This window comes from Gopherus flavomarginatus, chromosome 7, assembly GCF_025201925.1.
Source record: "Gopherus flavomarginatus isolate rGopFla2 chromosome 7, rGopFla2.mat.asm, whole genome shotgun sequence".
Taxonomy (NCBI): Eukaryota; Metazoa; Chordata; order Testudines; family Testudinidae; genus Gopherus; species Gopherus flavomarginatus.
This window is the reverse complement of record NC_066623.1, coordinates 18,194,776-18,215,950: the sequence shown is the minus strand read 5'-3', so window position 1 is coordinate 18,215,950 and position 21,175 is coordinate 18,194,776. Positions and strand designations below refer to the sequence as shown.

General features: G+C 41.6%; 1 protein-coding gene across 4 annotated transcripts in view; it reads right to left on the bottom strand.

Moving 5' to 3' along the window:
- Positions 1 to 1,057: 1,057 nt before the first annotated feature.
- RBM27 (RNA binding motif protein 27) overlaps positions 1,058 to 21,175 on the bottom strand; it is a 39,531-nt gene continuing 19,413 nt past the window's right edge. For all 4 annotated transcript variants that reach the window (XM_050962570.1, XM_050962571.1, XM_050962572.1 and 1 more), the window contains exons 10-21: positions 19,865 to 20,012; positions 19,376 to 19,526; positions 17,791 to 18,066; positions 17,514 to 17,654; positions 16,279 to 16,401; positions 14,261 to 14,335; positions 13,977 to 14,141; positions 12,101 to 12,205; positions 11,800 to 11,991; positions 6,847 to 6,933; positions 6,257 to 6,367; positions 1,058 to 4,838 (exon numbers count right to left, since the gene is read on the bottom strand). In XM_050962570.1, the coding sequence (XP_050818527.1) occupies positions 4,752 to 4,838; positions 6,257 to 6,367; positions 6,847 to 6,933; positions 11,800 to 11,991; positions 12,101 to 12,205; positions 13,977 to 14,141; positions 14,261 to 14,335; positions 16,279 to 16,401; positions 17,514 to 17,654; positions 17,791 to 18,066; positions 19,376 to 19,526; positions 19,865 to 20,012 (1,661 nt within the window). In that variant the 3' untranslated portion in view covers positions 1,058 to 4,751. The remainder of the gene's footprint in view (positions 4,839 to 6,256; positions 6,368 to 6,846; positions 6,934 to 11,799; positions 11,992 to 12,100; positions 12,206 to 13,976; positions 14,142 to 14,260; positions 14,336 to 16,278; positions 16,402 to 17,513; positions 17,655 to 17,790; positions 18,067 to 19,375; positions 19,527 to 19,864; positions 20,013 to 21,175) is intronic.

Below are 21,175 nucleotides of genomic sequence, written 5' to 3'. Positions count from 1 at the left end.
AATACAGAAAAAAGGCAATTCCTGCCTTGATGTACTTACAATCTAATGACAGACAGATGAAGAGTAGGGTAATAGGGAAACAACACACCAGTGAATGAGCATGGTGAAGAAATGACACTACTGTTACATGTAGCATAGCCTTTTTTTAAAAAAATTGAGACGAAGTAAAAAAGAAGAGAAAAAGTCACAGCTTGTCACTGCCTGGCCATGATCGGTAAACAAAGTTTTGTAGGCATTGTGACAGAGTAAATTCTAAGGAGTAATTCGAAGACGGATAAGGATGAGATTGGATGATTCCCCCCCATGCATAAGGGACAACACAGAAGAAAATGCAGAGGCATTTAAGGAAACTGACTGGTGGGCATTAAAGGCTAGAAACAGTGGCGGAGGTAGAAGTTCTGATTAACAGATTGGATTTGGTGGGAGAGGGGGGCCTATGTTGTGACAAACTTTTATTTATACCATATTTATGCTCTGATACCATCCCGCCTTAGAGATCATCAGGTGATATGCATTTGCTCTAAGGGGCTGTAGGGTGTGTAACTCACTCCTAGTCTAAAATAATTCTCCACTCATTGCTACTTTTAAATTGAACTTTAGAAAGGAAAGAGAAGCTCTAAAGATTCATTATAAATATGGGACCAACACTGGTTCTCACTTTGCGTTAGATCACTCTTAACTTGGTTTTACAATTGGCACATTGCAGTTTTATCTGCCTGTCGTATTTTCAATTGTTTCAAGAGGTTGATGGTCTGGAATTCATTTTGTTCAGTGCACTGGCAAAGGTGCATTAAAATAATTAGTTTACCCTTTAAATAAAAAGATACTAAATGCTTTGCCATTTTCTGCAAAACACAAATATACTTACAGTTTGCTGACCACATTACTTCATATTGGCTCTTAGTTTCTCTGTGGAGAGCATTACAGTTCTCTATCTTCTCTCCAGCTGCTTCAGCAATATTCGTTAACTATAAGGCAAGCAAAAGCCTGCACATACAGGGACACGCACACACACACATTTTTCAGAAGAAAAGTGATATTGCTCTTTTGGTGATGGTTGTAATTTTTTGGAATGGTTCTTCAGTTTTCCAATTTTTTTAAGTTAGTTATTTGTAGCTTTTTCTTTTTTCCTTTTTTTAAATTTTGAACCATTCCATATTATATCTTTATTGCAAAAAGTCAACATGCATCTTAGAAATTCAGATTGTAATCAATAAAACAAACATTACATATATGAATTTAAATGTATAAACAGTTAGAAATTCAACAATATCTCCTATTATACTATTACACAAGTTCACAATTTTGTAAAAACTATAGTACAAGTTTACTATACATCAAGAGGAACTTATATTCCTTTTCACATGATTTTGTTAAAAAACTGCTGAAACATCATCATAAACGGGCAAGTGTTTTCAAAATGAATCTTTTCAGCTCATGGGCTTTGTTATACTTAAGAACTTAATGTGATGATAAAGAAATGAAGAATAATTCTTCATACCAAGGTTTAATGTTTAGCATATACAGTTGTATTGTCTGTAAACTAGGCTTTAGTTTGGTAACATTTTATTTTAAATTTCCTATATGTAAGTTGCTTGGTATTCATATATTGATATAGTACTGATTATGAATTAAGTCAACTGTACTTTCTGAAGGTGTACATTATAATTTCATAATAAAAATAAAATGTTACCATAAAAAATAAAATGGGCATTCTCAGTTACCTACTTAAAAATAAACAATTTAGTATTACCTACTAAGCCCTAAAATACAACTCAGGGAGATCCTCTAGCTTTGGAAAAATGAAGGTCACTTTCAAACAGCTTTTCCACTCCTTAAATACCAGAATTAAGTCAGTTACTATTATGCTGCCTATCACTTATATTCCCAATAATATAACAGCATGTTTTAAATACACAAGCCAAGTTCGGAAGCACAACGCACCTTTGTGCTTCAATGCTTAGAAATCATGTTTGGGATGTCACTTGCGGATTTATGTAAGGCTACCAATGTGTATACCAAAAGAAAATGCTATACAAATCTCTCCAAAGCCCATTAAATAAATCTTCCACCCTTACCTCTCTCCTAGCTCACCAAACTAAAAAAGCCAATACATATGAGCAAGGGCAAAAGTGTCTCTCAACAAAGTGTGCCGATAAGGTGTGTCCTTTTAGTGCTAAAACCATATGAAAAGGAAACCCCATTGTTTAACTGTGTCAAAGGCTACTGAAATTTCTCTTACGGCAGTGGTTCTCAAACAGGGGTCATCGCTTGTGTAGGGAAAGCCCCTGGTGGGCTGGGCCGGTTTGTATACCTGCCCCGTCCGCAGGTCCAGCCGATCGTGGCTCCCACTGGCCACGGCTCGCTGCTCCAGGCTAATGGGAGCTGCTGGAAATGGCGAGGGCCAAGGGACTTACTGACTGCTGCTTCCAGCGGCCCCCATTGGCCTGCAGCGGTGAACTGGGGCCAGTGGGAGCCGTGATTGGCCGGACCTGCGGACAGGGCAGGTAAACAAACCGGCCCAGCCCGCAAGGGGCTTTCCCTACACAAGCGATGACCCCAGTTTGAAAACAACACTGCCTTACAGCTTCATTCATTCACTGTAATCTTTAGTTTCCAAATACAAAAATACAACAATTCTTATTGAAATCTATACGCTGGTAGTTTTAGTACACAAAAAGCAAAATATTTACAAAATTATACAGTTTAAGAAAAACTCTGTACAAAAAAAATATATAAATCCTTTGTTCCCTCTATCATTTTTTAAACTGTCAGGACTCAAACATTTGCTGTAATGGATCTATCAAAACATACACTGAGCCACAGACATTAAGAAAATATTAGAGATGGTGGGAGAAGAGCAAGGATTATTCTTCTAGGTTCAAAGTATTTATGTTTTTTCATCATTCCTTCATAAATTTAAACTCAGCAGTAGTAGGAATGCAGTATTTAATTAGAAAATGGAAGTCTTAATATGAAGGGGGGAAATATTGAAGGACATATTCCCTCCAACTGACACTGAAACTTAAAGCGATAAAGTTTTGGCTTCTTTTACATATTACCACAGCAAAAGGATATTCAAATGGAGAGGAAGAGCATGAGGGGCAACCTGAAAGAACATGACTTCAAGTAACTAGCTATGTTTAGCCTAAATTAAAATTTCTGGTACATGTTGTATTTATTTTGAATCAGGAAACAGTTGCCAAATACTCTAGTGTGCTTAATATCTGAAAGCAATATATGATTTCTAAAGCCAAGAATGTATGCATTTGGTACATGTATATAATAAGCTGTTTAGAATCCCAGCAGTTGGTAAGAGAGTGTTTGCTCTGCTCCTTCAAACAGACATTTAGAATGCAAAGACATTATTTTACATGGCTACTTACATACCAGATAACTCTAACTGTACAAAGTGTACAGTACAGATGCCTACAGAGTGAAGGAAAAAGCCTACTGGATAATGTATTTATGCTCATGAACAGCAAGACCCACATAACAGAGTTACGAAGATCTATGGCTCTTGAGGGTCTAAACTTCTTAGCCCCATTTCTACCAAAATCACCATCATTTCTTTCTTGGTGCTTTTTTGTTTTAAAGTGGTATAAAGACAAAGGCAATTGAAAATTTTGTTGTCTGTTTTACCTGCTTTTAAATGAAACTGCACTTTAGGAAAACTATTCGTATTTATATCTTAAAGTGAGTTTTAAACACTAGTCTTAAGAATCATATCACTTAAAGTGCTGGTTTGGTATAATAGGATATTGACCTTCCATGGGCCAAAAAAACAATAAAACTTGCTCTGAACACTGTATGGGTTTGGCCTGAATATTAATAAAAGTGACAGACCTGGTCACATTGCGGAGGTGAGAGAAGAGGGTTCTCATGGTTGCTTGTTTTAGAACTCTATACAGTTTAACAGGATTGATATTTACCAACACTGACAATGCAAGAAATCAGCCTGGATTAAGCTTGACTCTTGCATCCAAACTGTAAGAAGGAATTGACACTGACAGTGAAAGAATGGAAACAATATGCTAATGACACAGATATCAGTGTCACTGCTAATGTTTCACAGTGAAACAAGATTTAAAGCAATTTACTGTGAACTAGTACCAGGCAGTATCATGCTAATTCCCTATTAACGTATGCAAGAGGAAACAGAAGACAAAAACACTAGAAGGCAGAAAAGTTGGGGTCTTCTACACTGAAGTTGTGTGGGGCTCTCAAGACAGGTCTTAAGCAAAAAATGAATTCAGACACAAATATTTCCTACAATAGCTGACTTCACATGTAATAAAATATTGCCCTTTTTGAGTTAGCAAACATGAGGCAATTGACATTTAATGAAAATGTGTCTGCAGCTCTCTCCTGCAACCCTATAACATTACTAAATAAAGCCTGTAACATTTTTTCATTTATATCTAATAAATCAAAGCATTAAAAAACAAGATAATACAGGTGGTGTGAAAAAAGGGCTTGACAATATTCATAAGTTTCTTCTTTATAGGAGGACTACCATCACTGATGATCTTTATAACTCTGTAAAAAGTCATTGGGCCTTTGGCTGACCTAGTATCACAGCTAAGTATCTGTCACGTTCATATCACAAACTTGTTCTCACTTGAAATCTACTGTGTGTTTTGAAAAGTAAAATAAAATAATTTTTTTTGGCTCATCAACTTTCTTAAATAAATTTTTAAAAGTTGTAGTTCAAACTATATTCCTAAAACTATACAATTCCAAATCAAGTTTCATCTTCTCCAAGAACGGGATTCATCTTCATCTTCATCATCATCGTCATCATCTTCGTGCAAAAATAAATCTGAGGTTTCAGTCTCCTGGATGAAGACAAAATTGTAGTCTGGTTTTAGAGATGACATGCCAATGCACTTCTCTATATGGAAGAGGCAACATACTACACACCACTACCCTGATATAACATGAATTAGGATAGAACATGGTAAAGCAGCGCTCTGTGGGGTCGGGGCTGCACACTCCGGCAGATCAAAGCAAGTTCGATATAACACGGTTTCATCTATAATGCGGTAAGATTTTTTGGCTCCCAAAGACAGCGTTATATTGGGATAGAGGTGTATATAAAGCAGCAGCATCTTGATATTATTTTAGGGTTGGGTTTATACAATGGCTTCTAGATCTATTTGAAAGGATTCCCCATACAATGTGCATACACAATACGTTGGCTCTAAAAGAAGGAGCTGTGTCCCCTCCTCACTGGCATGTTGCAAAAATAGTAGGATCTTTTTCATTTAAGTGAAATAAAATTCTTTACTAAGAGGAGAATAATTTGCAACATTCCTATTAAGTTCTGGTTAATAATATATCCATATCCCTCCATGTCAAGGGACAGAACAATTATCCAACTTAAACATTGCTTGGTTCAGGATGGCATGTGATCTGAGAAAGCAATACATAGTTTAAACTTAAAGATTATGTACTTTGCACATTTTTGTTGCTCTGAAGGTGTTTTGCACCATCTGGCCAGGATTAATACAAAATGTATCATCTAGTACCAATAATTAAGATTGGTAATTTCACCTTCTTACTACATTGATTCTAGTAAATATGGGATTGTTAATGTTGAATTAGAGTCTCTTGCAAATATCTAGTAGTTTACAAGTCAAAGGGATAATCTTATCTTGACATGTGAATAATTATTTCTGCCAAAATTTATAAAGAATACACTATCTTGCCACCATCATAAAGGAGGAAAAAGGGTCAGAAGGAAACAGTCACAAGTCCACAAATCAAATACTACGCTGCTTCTGAGCAGTCTTTATTAACTGTAGTTGGTTCTCAGAAATGAGCGCTTTCCTTTGCAGATCAGGCTAAGGCAAGTTTGTTTATCCACCAATCATTTATAAGTGCCCAAATCAGGGGGAAAAAATAAAAATCAGGTACTAGAAATGAAGGAATTTACCGCATATCAGAACTGCTGATGTGTACCTTTAACAATCAGCACACAGAGAACTCAAATGTTTGGCCCTGATAGTTTATACAGGTATGCATATTTTACTCAAAAATACACATTGCACTCTTAAGGATGCATGTGCAGGTACAATATCCAAGTAAGGTTTCAACATTTCTATCTTGTAAGAATTACTGTGAACTTTGACACAATATCTTCAGACAACTTCCACAGCAAATAGAGAGAAAACATTCTACATAACCAAAAATACCTACACTATCAGGAATCCTGTGAAAATAGATAAGTCACTATTCCAATGTACTACAGTACCTCTTCCTTGGACTCCTCTTCCTCAATTTCTGTGGACACAGACGGTACCTTAGGTTTGTGCCATGATATCTGTAGTCTTCGGTCTTTGAATCTTAATCCTTGGTTAGCAGCCTGGGTTTTATTTTAGATGTGTTTTTAAAGGGAATTAAAAACATATGGTTCATAAGAATAAAGAAACAAGGTAACCAATAGTGAGCTAGAAACTTTAATCAGAAGAGGTTAATCCCCATAAGAAGTGTCAGTGCACACCTCCCAAATCTATGCTACACAACTACCACCTCCCACTCCCATAAGGATATTTCTGAGCAGCAACTTCAACACAGCTCCTAATTGGGAGAGTCACTGTATGCACATTGGCATTCTGAGAACAGCAACAGGGCTCAAAGATTGCTTCGTTGGAAGACTCCAGCATTGAAGCACTGTCAATACTGAGTTCACCAACCATTTAACTAATGGCAACAAATATCCACGACGTCCATTCCAGACTGGTATGGAACAAAGCACTCCGAAGAAAGTTCAACTAGTACATTGTACCAAAGAGTAGGATTCTTACCCTCAAGCCACAGGAAGAGTTCCCTTACTGAACTTACATTTTCAGCTTCTGAGCGGGACTTAAAAGTCAGAATGACACTTAAAGGAGAATCCTCTTCTTGGAGGTCTTCAATATCACCAAATTTCTGTGAAACAGACGTACAATAAGAAAAAGTATCATTAAACAGGTGTGCTAGTCGGACAAACCATCATGTTGTATCACGGGCCTATTCAAAGCTGAAATTTAAATATGGCTTTTTTGGTGGAAGGAAGAGATAAGCCTGAGGCTAGAAAGGTGTCACAGCTTGTACCATCCAGCAGTGCAGTATAGACTCGAGCCTGTCTCTCAAGAAACACATTTAAATTACTTGCGATTAAAATTCACTGCTTAACTAGGAACACACATCTGCCCCCTACAAAAAAGGGGCCTTCACTTACCAGTGTTAAGAATTCTCCTTTTTCCCCCCTTAATCCCCTCCTCCACACACATGCACCCCTCCCCCACCACAACTTCTCTAGTCCCATGAAGTAGTTCTTTTTGGAGCTCATTAATTTGCAAAAGGAAAATTGTTCAGCAAGAGAACCATAGCACTCTGCCAGAAAACAGAAGTTTGATCAATCCACTATCACCAGATCAATCAGATGTTTGCATTTTACAATTAACCAACTCCCTTTAATCTGAGTATTAAAGTGGCAATAACACTGGACAACAATACTAGAGAACGAGATTGTACACTAAAGCCAATCTAGTTGAAACGAGAGCAGCTTACAATCTTTCATGCTATATTTGTCTTCAATGCAAAAAAGGATTTGTTGCCAATGAAAGCATTTCTTGAATTGGAATCTGTTTTTACGTAAAAAACTACTAAGCTTCTTGGAAACACTTTATTAACTTAGATAATAGAAATAATGGTATGCCAAATCTCTTACTGCATGTCTAACGCTGATGCTGCTGAACTAGCAGAGAACATTTTCATAAGAATATGACTCACTTAGAAAACTGGGAGAATTCTCAGAGAATGGGCACTATAGTGCAGTGCTTCACGTTCAGCTAAAAAAATACTAGAGCTGGTTGAAAAAAAATTCCAACAAAACATTTTTCATCAGAATTGACCAGTCCATTGAAATCCAAAGTGTTTGCAGATATAGTTCTATTTCAATAAAGTGTCTTCAAAAATCCTTATTTCAGGAGTCCAAGAGAACTCGCCCTGGTCACATGGCAGGCAAGCAAGTTGGCAGGACGACTGCCTCAGAGACCTGAACCCTAGGTCTACCAGGGTTTGCAGCTCTGGGTTAACCCACCATATGGGGCACAGCCAGGATTTCTTCCCTTCTACAGAGAACGCCTGTGAGCCTAGAGAGGGCCAAGTTAAGATCCAACTGCAGAACAGGGGTCCGTACCTGCAGGAAGATTCTGACCATCATATCATGAGAAAACACCATCTGGCCCTGGAATGGCAAGTGAAAAGCAGAGATGGCCGCGAGATTCACTCTAATGGAAAAGCGTGCTAGGCCCTGGTTCCTCAAATGAAGCAGGTAGCCCAAGATAGACGGTACAGAAGAACATGAGAGAGAGATACCTCTCTTGGATGCCCAGAGGGAAAACCTTGTCTGCTTGGCCAGGTAAGTCAGTCTGGTTGAGGGCTTCCTACTCTCCAGGAGAACTTGTTGGACCTCCTCCAAATAGATCCGCTCCTCTGGGTTGAGCCATGCAGCATCCACGCCGAGAGGTGGAGGGTCATAAGGTTTGGGTGTAAAAGCCAACCGTGGTCCTGTGACAGCAGGTCCAGTTGACTGGGCAGCGGCCAGGGAGGGGCTGCTGTCAGGTTCATGAGCGTGTCGAACCAGTGCTGGCAAGTTCACGCCAGGCCGCTCATGATAACATGCGTCTTGTCTCTCTTGATCTTTGCCAGGACCCTGCTGATGAGAGGAATCGGCAGGAACGCATATATCAGACTCCCTGATCACAACAGGAGTAAGACATTGGAGATGGAGTCTTTGCCCAGACCTTGCCAAGAACAAAACTGATGACATTTTCTATTTTGCCTGGCGGTGAACAGGTCCACTTGGGGAGTTCCTTACCTCTAGGAGATGATGTAGGCTACCTCCAGGTGGAGTGACCACTCATGGTGAGAGGAGAAAGCCCTGCCTAGCGTGTTCTTAATGCCATGGAGGTGACAAGCCTCCAGGTGGATCTCGTGATTCAATCAGAAGTTCCAGAGACAGAGTGTCTCTTAGAGAGTCAACAAACATGCTCCCCCTTGCCTGTTGATGTAGAACATTGAAGTTGTGTTGTCATTCTGAACTCTAACCACCTTGCCAGACAGGTGAGGCAGGAAGACTCTGCATGCCAAGCAGATCACTCCGAGTTCTTCGATGTTTATGTGTAGTGTCCTCTCCTCCGGGGACCACATACCCTGGGTCTGGAGATCTCCTAGTGCGCACCCCAGCCGAGGCATCCGAAACTAACTTGACGGAGTGAGGGGAGTTGTCGAACGGAACTCCCTCTAGGACCTTCGCATGATCGGTCCACCATCGCAGCAAGGTGAGTATTGCCAGGGGGAGGGTAACCATCTTTTCCAGGTGATCTTTGGACTGGAATAGACCATCGCCAGCCATTGCTGCAGGGGCCGCATCCGGAGCCTGGCAAAGCGGACAACATATGTGCATGCTGTCATGTGACCCAGCAGACAGGCTGCAGTTAGGGGGAATGCGGACACCTCCATGATAAGGTTTGTCAATGTCCAAAACCTTTCTAGAGGCAGGAATGCCCTCGTGCAGGTCGAGCTGAGCACCACTCCAATGAATTCTATCCTTTGCACTAGAACTAATGTAGACTGTGTCATTCATCAGTAGGCCCAGGGAGAGGCACATGGCTTGCAGCACCACAACATCCTTTTGGACAGGAGACCTAGAGCTGCCTTTGACCATCCAATTGTCGAGGTATGGGTAGATCTGGATATTCCGGCATCTGAGGTAAGCCGCCACCACCAATACGCACTTGGTAACCACCATCAGTGCTGTCGCCAGGCCAAACGTGAGAACTGTAAATTGGTGAATCGGAGAAAAAGTCTGTGTCCTGGGAAGATCACTATGTGGAAGTATGCGTCAGTTAGGTCGAGGGCGGCATACCAGTCTCTCGGATCCAGGGAGGGCATGATAGAGACCAGGGAGACCATGTGGAACTGCAGCTTCTTTAGGTACTTGTTGAGGTCTTGCAGGTCCTGAATGGGACATAGACCACTCCTGGCCTTTGGGATTAAAAAGTATCAGGAATAAAACCCCTTGTTCCTCGAGAGGAACCTCCTCAACCACACCCAGTTGCAGCAACCCTTGAACCTTCTGCAGGAGGAGATCCTCATCCCTTTTCAGGGACCCTTCTCACGAGAAAGGTGGTGGTGGTGCTGGGGGGAAGGGTATAAAGAAACTGAAGGGTATAGCTCTGCACTGAACCACTGGGTCCCGAACACAAGGTTATAGCGGTCCATAGGGAGGAAAAAGTAGAGGCAGTTGGAAAAAGACAGAGAAGATGGAGCCGGGGAATAATCTGGTAGGTCACATCCTCAAAACGATCGCTTGGCCCTCCTGCTTGTTTTGGGTGGAGCCTGACTGAGCAAAGGGTGGCTCAGGTGGCATTTGTAGCCCTTGGCCTTCTTGTGAGGCGGGTCCTGCTGAGCCTGGCTCCCTCGTCCCTGAGGCTGTTGTGGTTTGAACTGCTTACATGCTGGGTGGATCTTCCCAATACAACGATTCCCCGTCTTGGAGATGTGAGGGTTTGGTCTTGGTGCTCCTGCTGGGGGGTGCATGCCTCAGTGAGTCTGCATCAAGCTACTGGTGAAATATGCCTCGAATCTTGCTGCCGGTGCCCAACGCCCGGGGACCAAAGAGGGCTCCACTGAGCCTGCCTATTTAGTTCTGAGACATGATGGCTTTGACGGTGGCGGGATGTCCAATGTGATGGGGAATGATGCCACTGAGGTCCCAAGGCGGGTTTACCCCGAGACTGGGATACCACTGGAGCCAGTGTGGGCTCCACCAGAAGTGTCAGGATCTCCTGAGCTGCCTGTAGGGATTTGAGCATCGATGGCACCTGACGCTGAGAGAGGCCTGTACTGCTATCCAGAGTCACAGGCCAGGTATGGGATGGGCTGCACCGCTTGACTTGAACTGGGGCCTGACTTCCCGAAGGGAGTATGAACTGCCCGGCACGGGTCTTGGCTGGCCCCGAGCCCTTTCCTTTCCCTTGTGGGAAGTAGATCTTCCCCTCACTGTATTCTTCAGCTTCTTGGCTGGAGCTGTGGAGGGGGATCAGTGCTGGCTCAGTGGATGGTGCTGGCGGAGTGCTGTGCACTGACGCCACAGTGCTTGGTGCCGAGTCAAACCATTATTCTGGTGCTGGAGGGATTGCTGACTCCATCAGGAGCGCTTGCAGGCAGTTGTCCCACTCCTTTTTCGACCTGGGTTTGAAGGACTTACGAAGACGACACTTGTCACTTATGTGCCCTTCGGTCTAGTACCTTAGGCAGCTACTATGTGATTGCTGATGGGTAAAGGCCATTTACAACGATCGCAGAGCTTAAAGCCTGGGGACCAGGGCATGACCTATCCCAAGGCTGAGTCCTGTTCGGGACTAACGAAAAAGGTTAAGAACTACTACTAAGGGTAACTAATTCAACTACTAACTATATATAACTATATTAGAGGTTTTATAAATTCGCAAGTCTCGTTACATTTAATAATCCAAATTCCAAATTTGGAAAGCAAAATTATATACTTAACTTGTTCTATGACTTTGGGATAGTGATATGACTTATCTGTATTATGGAAATATGAATAAAGATTCTCACATCTTCAAGATGGGGGAGGTAGGAGGGAAGGGAAGGCTTGCACATGAAGTTGCTTTGAGTTCCTCCATTGGAAGATGCTAAAGAAACACCAAGTCTTGTATCTGCAGTACGGAATCATGACTACATTTTTTTCCAGTTTAAGTTAATTATCCAGAGCAGACTTACAGAGAAATGTTGTAATAATTCATCTCTCTCCTCTTCTACGAAGCCACCAACAGTTAGAGCTTTGGGGCGGTGATCCACCACCATATGATTCAATGTGCCTCTTCCTCTCCCACCACGACCTCGTCCTCTTCCTCTGCCCTGAGCAGATACCGCCTTCCCTCGACCTACAGGTAAGATACCTAAACGGGCAGCCTGTTAAAGAAAGGCACATAGTGGGCAAAACTATTTTCAGCTTTCGGGGGAGCTGAAAGCTTCATGTAACAGACACAAAGCACTGGAGCAGCACTCCTTACAAACTCACCTCAACCTGTAGTTGACTGAGCTTTTTCCGCAACTCCGTTGTATCTTCTCCAGAAGACAGTCTTTTATGAAAGTCCAGTTCTGCATCTAAAAGCTCCTTTTGTGCCTTAAAAATATGGAGATATTAGTACTTGTCCTCTAAATACCGTATTCCATTTTCTTTAGCTACAAACTTTAGAAAAATCCCTCGGTATCCATATTCCTCCCTAAGCCCAATGGTTCATGCCCAGAAGAAGAAAATGGTCAACTCTGAAGAGAAGACATTTGAATTCCTATGTTGAAATACATACAATGACAGGCTGGTAAATTTCCTTTGGACAAGCAAACTATGATTTCAATGATCTCTCAGTTGATCATTGAACTATATGGATCAAAAGTAACTTGCAAAAAACTATCTTCTATTGGAGTTGATGCATTTGCCTGTGCTTATACTTATCAGTAGGTAGTTGGTTATAAGGATCACAGTGAAGTAATTTTTGATGTTTTCACAGGCATGAAAGGATTTTATACTAAATGCTGCACGAGGACAATTTTACTGCTTGTGGGAGTGCCAGTTAGTAGTCATTTATATTCCCACTAATCTATCTTGGCCTTTAAACGCTAGTAGAACTTGCTTTGTCATTGCATAAAAGGCTTTTGCTTATACCTTTCCAATATGGAAAGTTCAAACACATCGCAGCAATTAAAAACAGTATCCCTAATACTTCTTAAATATCTGTATTACTGCAAACACCATGACAAGTTATTGAATTAGAAAAGTAATCAATACCTTACTGTATCATTTCACGCAGTATAAACCAGCATGTACAGTAACTCCCCACTTAACGTCCTCTCGCTTAACGTTGTTTCGATCTTATGTCCCTGCTCAATTACAGAACATGCTCCATTTAAAGTTGTGCAATGCTTTGCTATAACGTTGTTTGGATGCCTGTTTTGTCCACAGGTGGCAGCCCTCTGCCCCCATCAGCTCCCTTATGCTACCCCCCCAGTACCTCCCACCCACCAGCAGACCACGCAGATCAGCACCTTTCCCCATCTCCCCTGACCTCCTACCAGCGGCAATCAGCTGGCTTGCGGCGTTCAGGAGGGAGGGGAGAGGAGCAAGGACTCGATATGCAGGCTCCCCCTCCCTCCCGTCTCCTGAACACTGCAAGCCAGCTGACGGCCATGGGCAGGAGGCAGAGGAGGGAGGAGGGGAGCCCTGCGCGCTGAGTCCTCACTCTTCCCCCCTTCCTCCTGCCCCCTGAACGTTGCAAGCCAGCTGATTGCCGTGGGCAGGAGAGAGGGGGAGGAGGAAAGAAGAGGCAGGTTAAGGGTGGGGGCTTGGGGGAAGGGCTGGCATGGGCAGGCTGAGGGTTGAGCCCCCCCGCCCCTGGTGCTTGCAGAGTAGGGGAAGCTGCAGCTGCTGCTGCACAACGTGCTTCTCCTAGCCTACAGAACCTCCAGCCTCCTTGCCTGCCTCATTGTCTCCAGTGCCAGTGGGCTGTGCCTATGTGGGGTAAGGCGGGGGCACCTCCCAACTAGAGTACTGTACAGCAAAAAAAAATTTCCCTGGAACCTAACTCTCCCACCCCCTATTTACATTCATTCTTATGGGGAAACTGGATTTGCCCAACATTGTTTCACTTAAAGTTACGTTTTTCAGGAACATAACTACAACGTTAAGAGAGGAGTTACTGTACTAGGTAACATGACATAGTTCACATTCAGGATTCAACGAACAGGATTGTCAAGAACAACTAATTATTAAATTACTCAGTTTGATTTCTTCTCAAAAGTGTGTGTGTGTGTGTGTGTGTGTGTGTGTGTGTGTGTGTGTGTGTGTGCGCGCGCGCGCGCACGTACGTACGTACATAGAGGTAGGACAATGCACACACCTCTGTCTTGGACTTCAGTTTTGATGCCGTGGAGGCTACAGAAGAAGTTTTCAATTCATCCTTTAACTGAGAGATTTTTCCTGTTAGTTCTTTCAAGGTCTTCATTATTTCTGCCCTCTCCTCTGGTTTCGTGGCTTTATTTTTCTCCAGCTTAGATATCAACATCTATGTATGTTAAAAAACCAACTGAGTAAGAAGATACAATTCAGACAAGCAACCACATTCAATAATTTTGGTGTCCACTGGAATCAGAATGCAACAGCTGGAATACATTCCAGACTTACCTTTTGGCATTCTATTTGTTTTTCTAACATCTCCTGCTTCTTTTTTCTCATATCTTGTTGTAACTTCATTGCCTCCTAAGTGAGGAGGACATACTTTCAGTCAGTTATTGGGCATATACAAGTTACTATGATTAGAAAGAACTAAATTAAATCACACTACTTTTTCTTGGCTGAGATCTACAGTAAGAGCCATTAAGTATTAGATTTGCCAGCAGTGACACACAATGCTACACTGGATGAGGGATGGATTCAATAAGACTTTCATCTATAAGTTTCTGATTACCCCATATATAGCCAAGAAAGGTCAATAATAACTTTTCTAACACTCCTCCTGCCAACTGCTCAGGCGTTATACTTTTTCTTTTAAAAATAATAAAAATAAAGCTCTAATGAAGATTAAAAGGTGTGTGCACTGCACAAATGTAAAGAGGCTCTGATCTTGATTCACTGTATCACAGTAACACCTAAATGCCTCAAGCTAATGCTGCAACATGCACACAAAATAAGGGACAGCACAGACCACTTCAATGAAAACATTTGTCTCTCACAATTCTCTTCATCTTTTTACAAACAAACACTTTCTCGGTCAAGTAGGATAATTTAAGTGCCTGAGAACTTTAGAGATAGAGGAAACATCCTCGGAAACAGAACACATCAGCCACACAATAAGAGCATTTCCAGTAAAGACAAAAAAATACAATACACTTAACACCATACGCTCCCTTTACTGCAAGGGGGAACACCAATTGAAAGCCACTGGGCCCACCTGGAAGAAGAAAGTGGCCAAAAGGGCTGCTCCTGCCCCTGCTTAGCCACACTGCCTCTCTGCAAGATATCCAGACAGCCCAGAGGCTGTATGGTGGGGGCAGGGAAATCACTGTAAGAAGCAAGTTGTCTCAGAACTGCTTACTGTTCTACAGGGAAAGTTGGAATTAAAGCTATGTGACCAGGTGTACTAGTCCACAGGCCCCCTGCTGGAGGCCTCACACTCCTACCACAATCTATCCAAAGAAGAGTAGTAGAGGATTGTCCTCAAAACTACCTAGAGAGGCTGCAAGGATCAGCCAACCAGGGCCCAGGAAAAATTCATATAAAAAAGGAGATACAGAGCCCAAGTGAGTTCAGTCTGCTGGCAGGGTCTGGGCAGGGGGACAAGGAAGGTGCTCCTGGCTGTTCGCAGGAGGTGCAAAGGCCAAAGCGAGCAGTTATTGGTAGGGACTGGGGGAGCAGGGAAAGTGCTCCTGGCTGGCTGTTGGGACCTGAGTAAGACATGGGCCACAGGGAAGTGGCCCAGAGAAACACAGTAAGTTAAAGGGATGCGGCATGCGGCTGCTAATTAGAGTGTCCATGGGTTGGGACCTGCAGTAGTGGGCGAGCCTGGATCCCCCCCCGTCCCAACAGTCACTGAGTAAGTGGCTACGCCCTGAGCAAGAGAGTTTAAACAAGCCCAGTGAAGGGCTGCATTTGGAATGGTGTTACCATGACCAGAAGGGGCCAAACCGAGACTGACACTGCTGGAGAGCTGGGGTCAGTGAACTGTGTTCAAGAAAAGTGGCTGAGTTGGAGAGCTGGAGTCACTGAGGACTCAAGAGAAGGAAAAGTCACCAGGGAGGAATCCCTGGGGGCACTGCTCCACTCTAAAGCAGGAATCTTTGCAAGGAAGTCCGACCCCAACTGAGGGTACCGTGATGGGCCCTGTTGGATGGACTGACTAAGGACTGAGCACAGAGAAGGCTGCAGGGCTTTGAGATAGAACTATACATCTCAAAAGGGGTGTGTGTGTTTTCGCACATGGGCTGTGTGTGACTTGGCCAGAGAGCTGAGTCACCGGAGACCTGCCTGACAAGCACAGTGGCTGACAGCAGGCACTGAGAGTGGAGAACTTGAGACAAAACTGCAGGGGCGCGCTCGCACACACATGCACTCTCACTCTCAGCCAGGGGGCACACTGACGTAAGAGATCATTTCTTTACAAGGATTTGACTTCTAGAATATCCAAACAATGTATATACAATTACCTGTTTCTTTTTAAGGGCCTCTTGAACATCATGGGATTTAGATCCTGTGCCAGATTTCACAGATGTCTTTAAGTTTGGGGAATTATACACCATTTTGGTATGGCTTGCAGGAGTAGGAAATGTCTGAAATAACAGAACACTAAAATGAATTAGGTTAAAGATGTCTTTAAAAAAAGGAAGCTATTTGGTATTTAGGTGATGCATGACAACTTAATACAGAGACACAAAGTGGATGAGGTAGTATCTTTTATTGGACAAGCTCAAAAACCTTGTCTCTTACTAACCGAAGTTGGTCCATTAAACATACTACCTCGCCCACCTTCCCTCTTTAATATCCTGTGAGCAGCACACTACAACTATACTGCAAACTTAATATATACGCATGCATACGGAAATCAACAACAGCATAATTCTGCCCAGAAGAGTAAAGCCTGAACGCTTGTCAAAGGCATTTGACAAAAGAAAACTTTTCCCTTACTAAAGTTCTTATTTGGAGAATAATACAGGGAAAGATAAGAGCCAGTGAGGCCATAACAAGCTGATGCTGCCAGTTACACAAACCACATCAGAATCAAATTTACCCCTGCTAACTACTATGGAGACTAAGTATATTAATTGTGCATTATATACAGGTTAGCATTCACATGCCAACAATATTATGCTTTTTGCTCAGAATTTTAGAAACGTGATTCCCATTAAAAGGGCAATAGTTGTTCAGCCTAAACCTCGCACGATTCTTCCTTTCCCACTACTAGCATATCTTTTGGTTACAAGGGCTGTTTTGCACTACAGCACCAGTGCAACTCAATCTGCATTACTCTGAACTGTATGAAGATTTATATGGTTCTATAGAAAAGTGTCTATCCATGCAGATCAGTGCGCATGAAGAATAAGTTTACAGGAATAAGAAGTGAAATCTTGTAACTAGAGAGCTGACTGACTATACTGAGGGATGAGATTTGTTAGCTAAGCAATACCTTTTGAATATTTATTTTTCTAATCATATCTATATTTTAAACCAAGATTCAACAATTATTTCCCACAGACATTACTCCAATTTTGCAGATAGAAAATTGGAGCTACAGAGATTAAATGACTTGCTGGAGGTCACACAGAACGTTAATGGAACAACCACAGACAGAACCCTCAAGTCCTATTTAGGCATCCTCTGATCTAACCAATAGTGAAAATATTTATTTTTAAGACTCACAGGCACTAATCTTTGTCAAACATACCTGAGAATCCTCTGCAGTAGCACTGGACTGGTTTAACAAATGTGCTGCATCTGTCTGGTTTCCACCTGCTGCTCCAAGGCGACGTTTAACTGAAACCTTATTAAGAACATAGGCACCCGATGCCAGGGGTTTAGTTATCACCTGCATATGAGTACATATAAAAAGGAAAGATTATATAGTTGCATCTTCAAAGCACGAATCACTTTGAACCATCACTGATCTTCAATGCTCTGACCAGTTTGACAAAGCAGCCTCATTTTGCATGAGGGCAGTATACCTTTGACACATTGCTATGTACTGTTGCAGCTGGAGGTTGGGCAGTCAGCGTTTGTTGTTGAAGATGAAGCTGGTGATGCAGAGATTGTGGCGGTGGCTGCTGGTGATGGTGCAGGTGTTGCTGCAGCAGTGGTGGCTGCTGCTCATTTTCCCTGTGCCACAGCACCCTTATAAATCGATTGTTTAAAACTGCCTCTGTGCTGGAAATGGCCTTTCTGGCCTCATCATTAGTTAAATATTGAATTAAAGCAGCTTCAGGATCATTCTTGAAAGCAACCTAAAACAGAAGTTCAGCATATATGAACAATTGTCACTGATCCATATCTCACAGGAAACAAAGCATCTGAAATGTCACATAAAAGTGTATTTGACAAATGTTTGCCAGAAAGGAGAGAGTTGTATTTTTCAAGTATAGATTGCACAAAGATGAGACACCGATGAAGTCAAAGCCAAATGTCCTCTGACATACTTTAAACAGCACAAACAATAGGTTTTACGTATGTAGTAAAATACACTACCATGGTGTTATCTGCTATCATCACTATTAAATATTCACTATGAAGTGAGACAAACAACCATTGCTGCTCCTATCACAGCTGTGCTCTGCATCCCCAGTTCTTCCTTTTAAAGCTCCTGTGGAAGGGCAGGGTTTGAATCCATACAAGACTAAATATCCACTGTATTAGGCATTTGGGTTACAGAAGCAAGGAGAATTCCGCTCAAAGGTCCAACAAAGTCACTACAATGCAAGCCACAAAGGTTTGCTCCATTTTTAGGAGAAAAGCCTCCTAATTTCATGTGATACATTTGAGGGAAAAAATGTTTTATTCAATGTCAGTATCAAAGTCCAATTTTATTTTCCAGTATGAAAAAGATAATTACATTTTTAAAAACACACTATTTTGGAGGAAGGTAGACTACCATCAATAAAACAAGTCATTCTTAATAGAGAAAGCTAGATATTTTTGGACTAAAAATGTCTTTACTCATATCAAACTCAAAACATAGGTAGATTTTCATAGGCCCCACTTTTTATTCAGTGGGAAACAGTTGAATAAGATTTTAGCTACAGAACTAGAACTATTTTGTTTATATAATGTTCTTCAGTCAAGATAATCCCAAGCACCATCACCTGAATTGCAGTTACCTCTATGGTGGAAAATGGCAGTAAATTGTTACTCAAGAGACTTTTGGTGAAAGATGATTGGCTAAAGCCCTGACCTTATGAGAAAAACTATGGGATCTTCAATTCCCATACAAAAACAGGAAGGATTTTTGTTTACCAGGTCTCTTCCAAAAAATCAAGTGTAGGGTGCTCAGTGAATGTTGGGGTTTCAGAGCTGATGCTTAACCCCATTGCTTCACCCCTAGCTTTGAGAGTTTAAAATGCACTTGTGCAGCTAGAAGCTACTGTAATAGTTTTAACAGAATGGAGACAGTAATGCCGAGTGAGCCAGGCACAAGAGGCTTCTGATTCAGTCCTTTGCTCTCCCCACTACCTATCCTGATTTCCCAAATGATACAGTATGTTTTTTCTGACAAAGTTATTGAAGAGAGACATCAGAAAAAAATAATCTTGATTTTACCTGAATGTTAACAATAGTTCCAAATTTGCTGAAATGTTCATTGAGTTGTGTAATATTATTCAACTCAGGGGGGATTTTTCGAACTTCCAGCTTGGTGTTAGTGTATTGATTCTTTTTCAGAAATCCTGGTTTATTCTGGTTATTGGCTTGCCTAGAAAAAGCAAGAGTGAGATAACATTTATGGGAAACGTACTGCATACTAACTACTTAGTAGCCTACTGTTCATTACTTAGATTTATCCTTCTATAATAAGGGTAGATGACAAACTCAAGATTTAATGAGACTGTAGTATATGTAGCATTTAACATCTGTATTCTCAAATGGCAGGAGCCTGTTCACTAAGCCCAAGAGTCTTCTGAGAGCCCTCTCGCTCAGACAATTATATTCAGAACACTGAAAGAAATCCATTGTACATTACTGATTAGTCAGCTGCATTTAAATAATCTCCTCGTCCCTTATGGCCTTATACTCTGACTTCTTAGATCTTACTTTCCCATCCAGGGTTTCTTTACAGATGGCCCTTCCATGCTACTTGGAGGTCTTTTCCTGTTGTCTGGCTCAAGCACCACTCTGGTTACATTGCTGCTGTTATTTGCAATGGAAATGGGAGTTTCAGTCTGGATGATAATGTTCGCCGCTGGAGGAAAAAGAAACACATTATTTAAAAGGCTCTAACCGAGACATCCCCAAAATTAGTATTTAAAGTTTAAAAATCAGGCTTTTGTTTAAAGAAAAGCACAAGTATATATACACTACAGATAGGTATGTTCAGCTGTTAATACCAAAAATCAAAGGTTCTGACAAGCTGTTCAATCTTGTTTATGGAATTACTTCAGTTAACGGAAGTAAGTAGCTTAACAATAAGTCGAGTAGTAGAAGCTAAGAATCTCTCTTAAAAATGACTTCGGACAAGCACCATATTAAAATTAGAGAGAAACCCTCAAATTAAACTTCACACTTTAATTTCCAAAGTAAGCATCATCCTATTTAATCCATTTAAGAAGGTATGAAAGCCTTAAGAAAGGCTTCAGCCTATATTTATAGATATCTGTTCAGATCACAATTAACATTTTTCAGCATGACTTTCTTTCTTGGGCTGAAGATCAAGACTGAGGTGAGAGGCTGCAGAAGTGCTGGGAAGCTGCAGTTCAGAACTGGATGCAATTAAGAGAACTAGGGAGGTTAGGAATATTTGTCTAGTACTTGCTTGCATCTTGCTTAGATGCTGCGATTACCATTAGTGTCTCTCTTCCCACATGCCAAATACTCATTCCCCTAAAAAGGTTTGTGTAAGTACCAGAGAGTTTGGTAACACCTAGTTACACTGGTGAGAATGAAGGGTACAGGATGCACAGATTTTTTCATGTTAAATATATAAAAACAGCTTCCAAAGTAAATGCACCTCTCTTAGCCTTGGAAACTTGAATAGAAGGGATTGAAACAAATTTCCCTATAGTGTTCTGGATTTTCCCGGGTACTGAAATGCATTCTCAGAGAGCAGTCTCTTAGCGCTTGCAGTGAAGTAAATCCTGTGTTTATAGCATCACAATCCTATGTTATGGAAACGGCACATCAGATTCCACACTACTACTTCACAACTAGATCCTCTGCCCGACCCTCCTCCACCTCTGGGAGGTTCTTTAATACTGTTCTGGGCTGCAACAATTTTTTATTTTAATTTTTTAAAAGCCTTACAGGTGTTATGTACAAGGTAAAGTTTTTTTATACATGAGAATTAACCCTTCATTTAGACTACACCAGCTCAACTGAATAAATAGTCCCACATGCAAAAAGATGTAA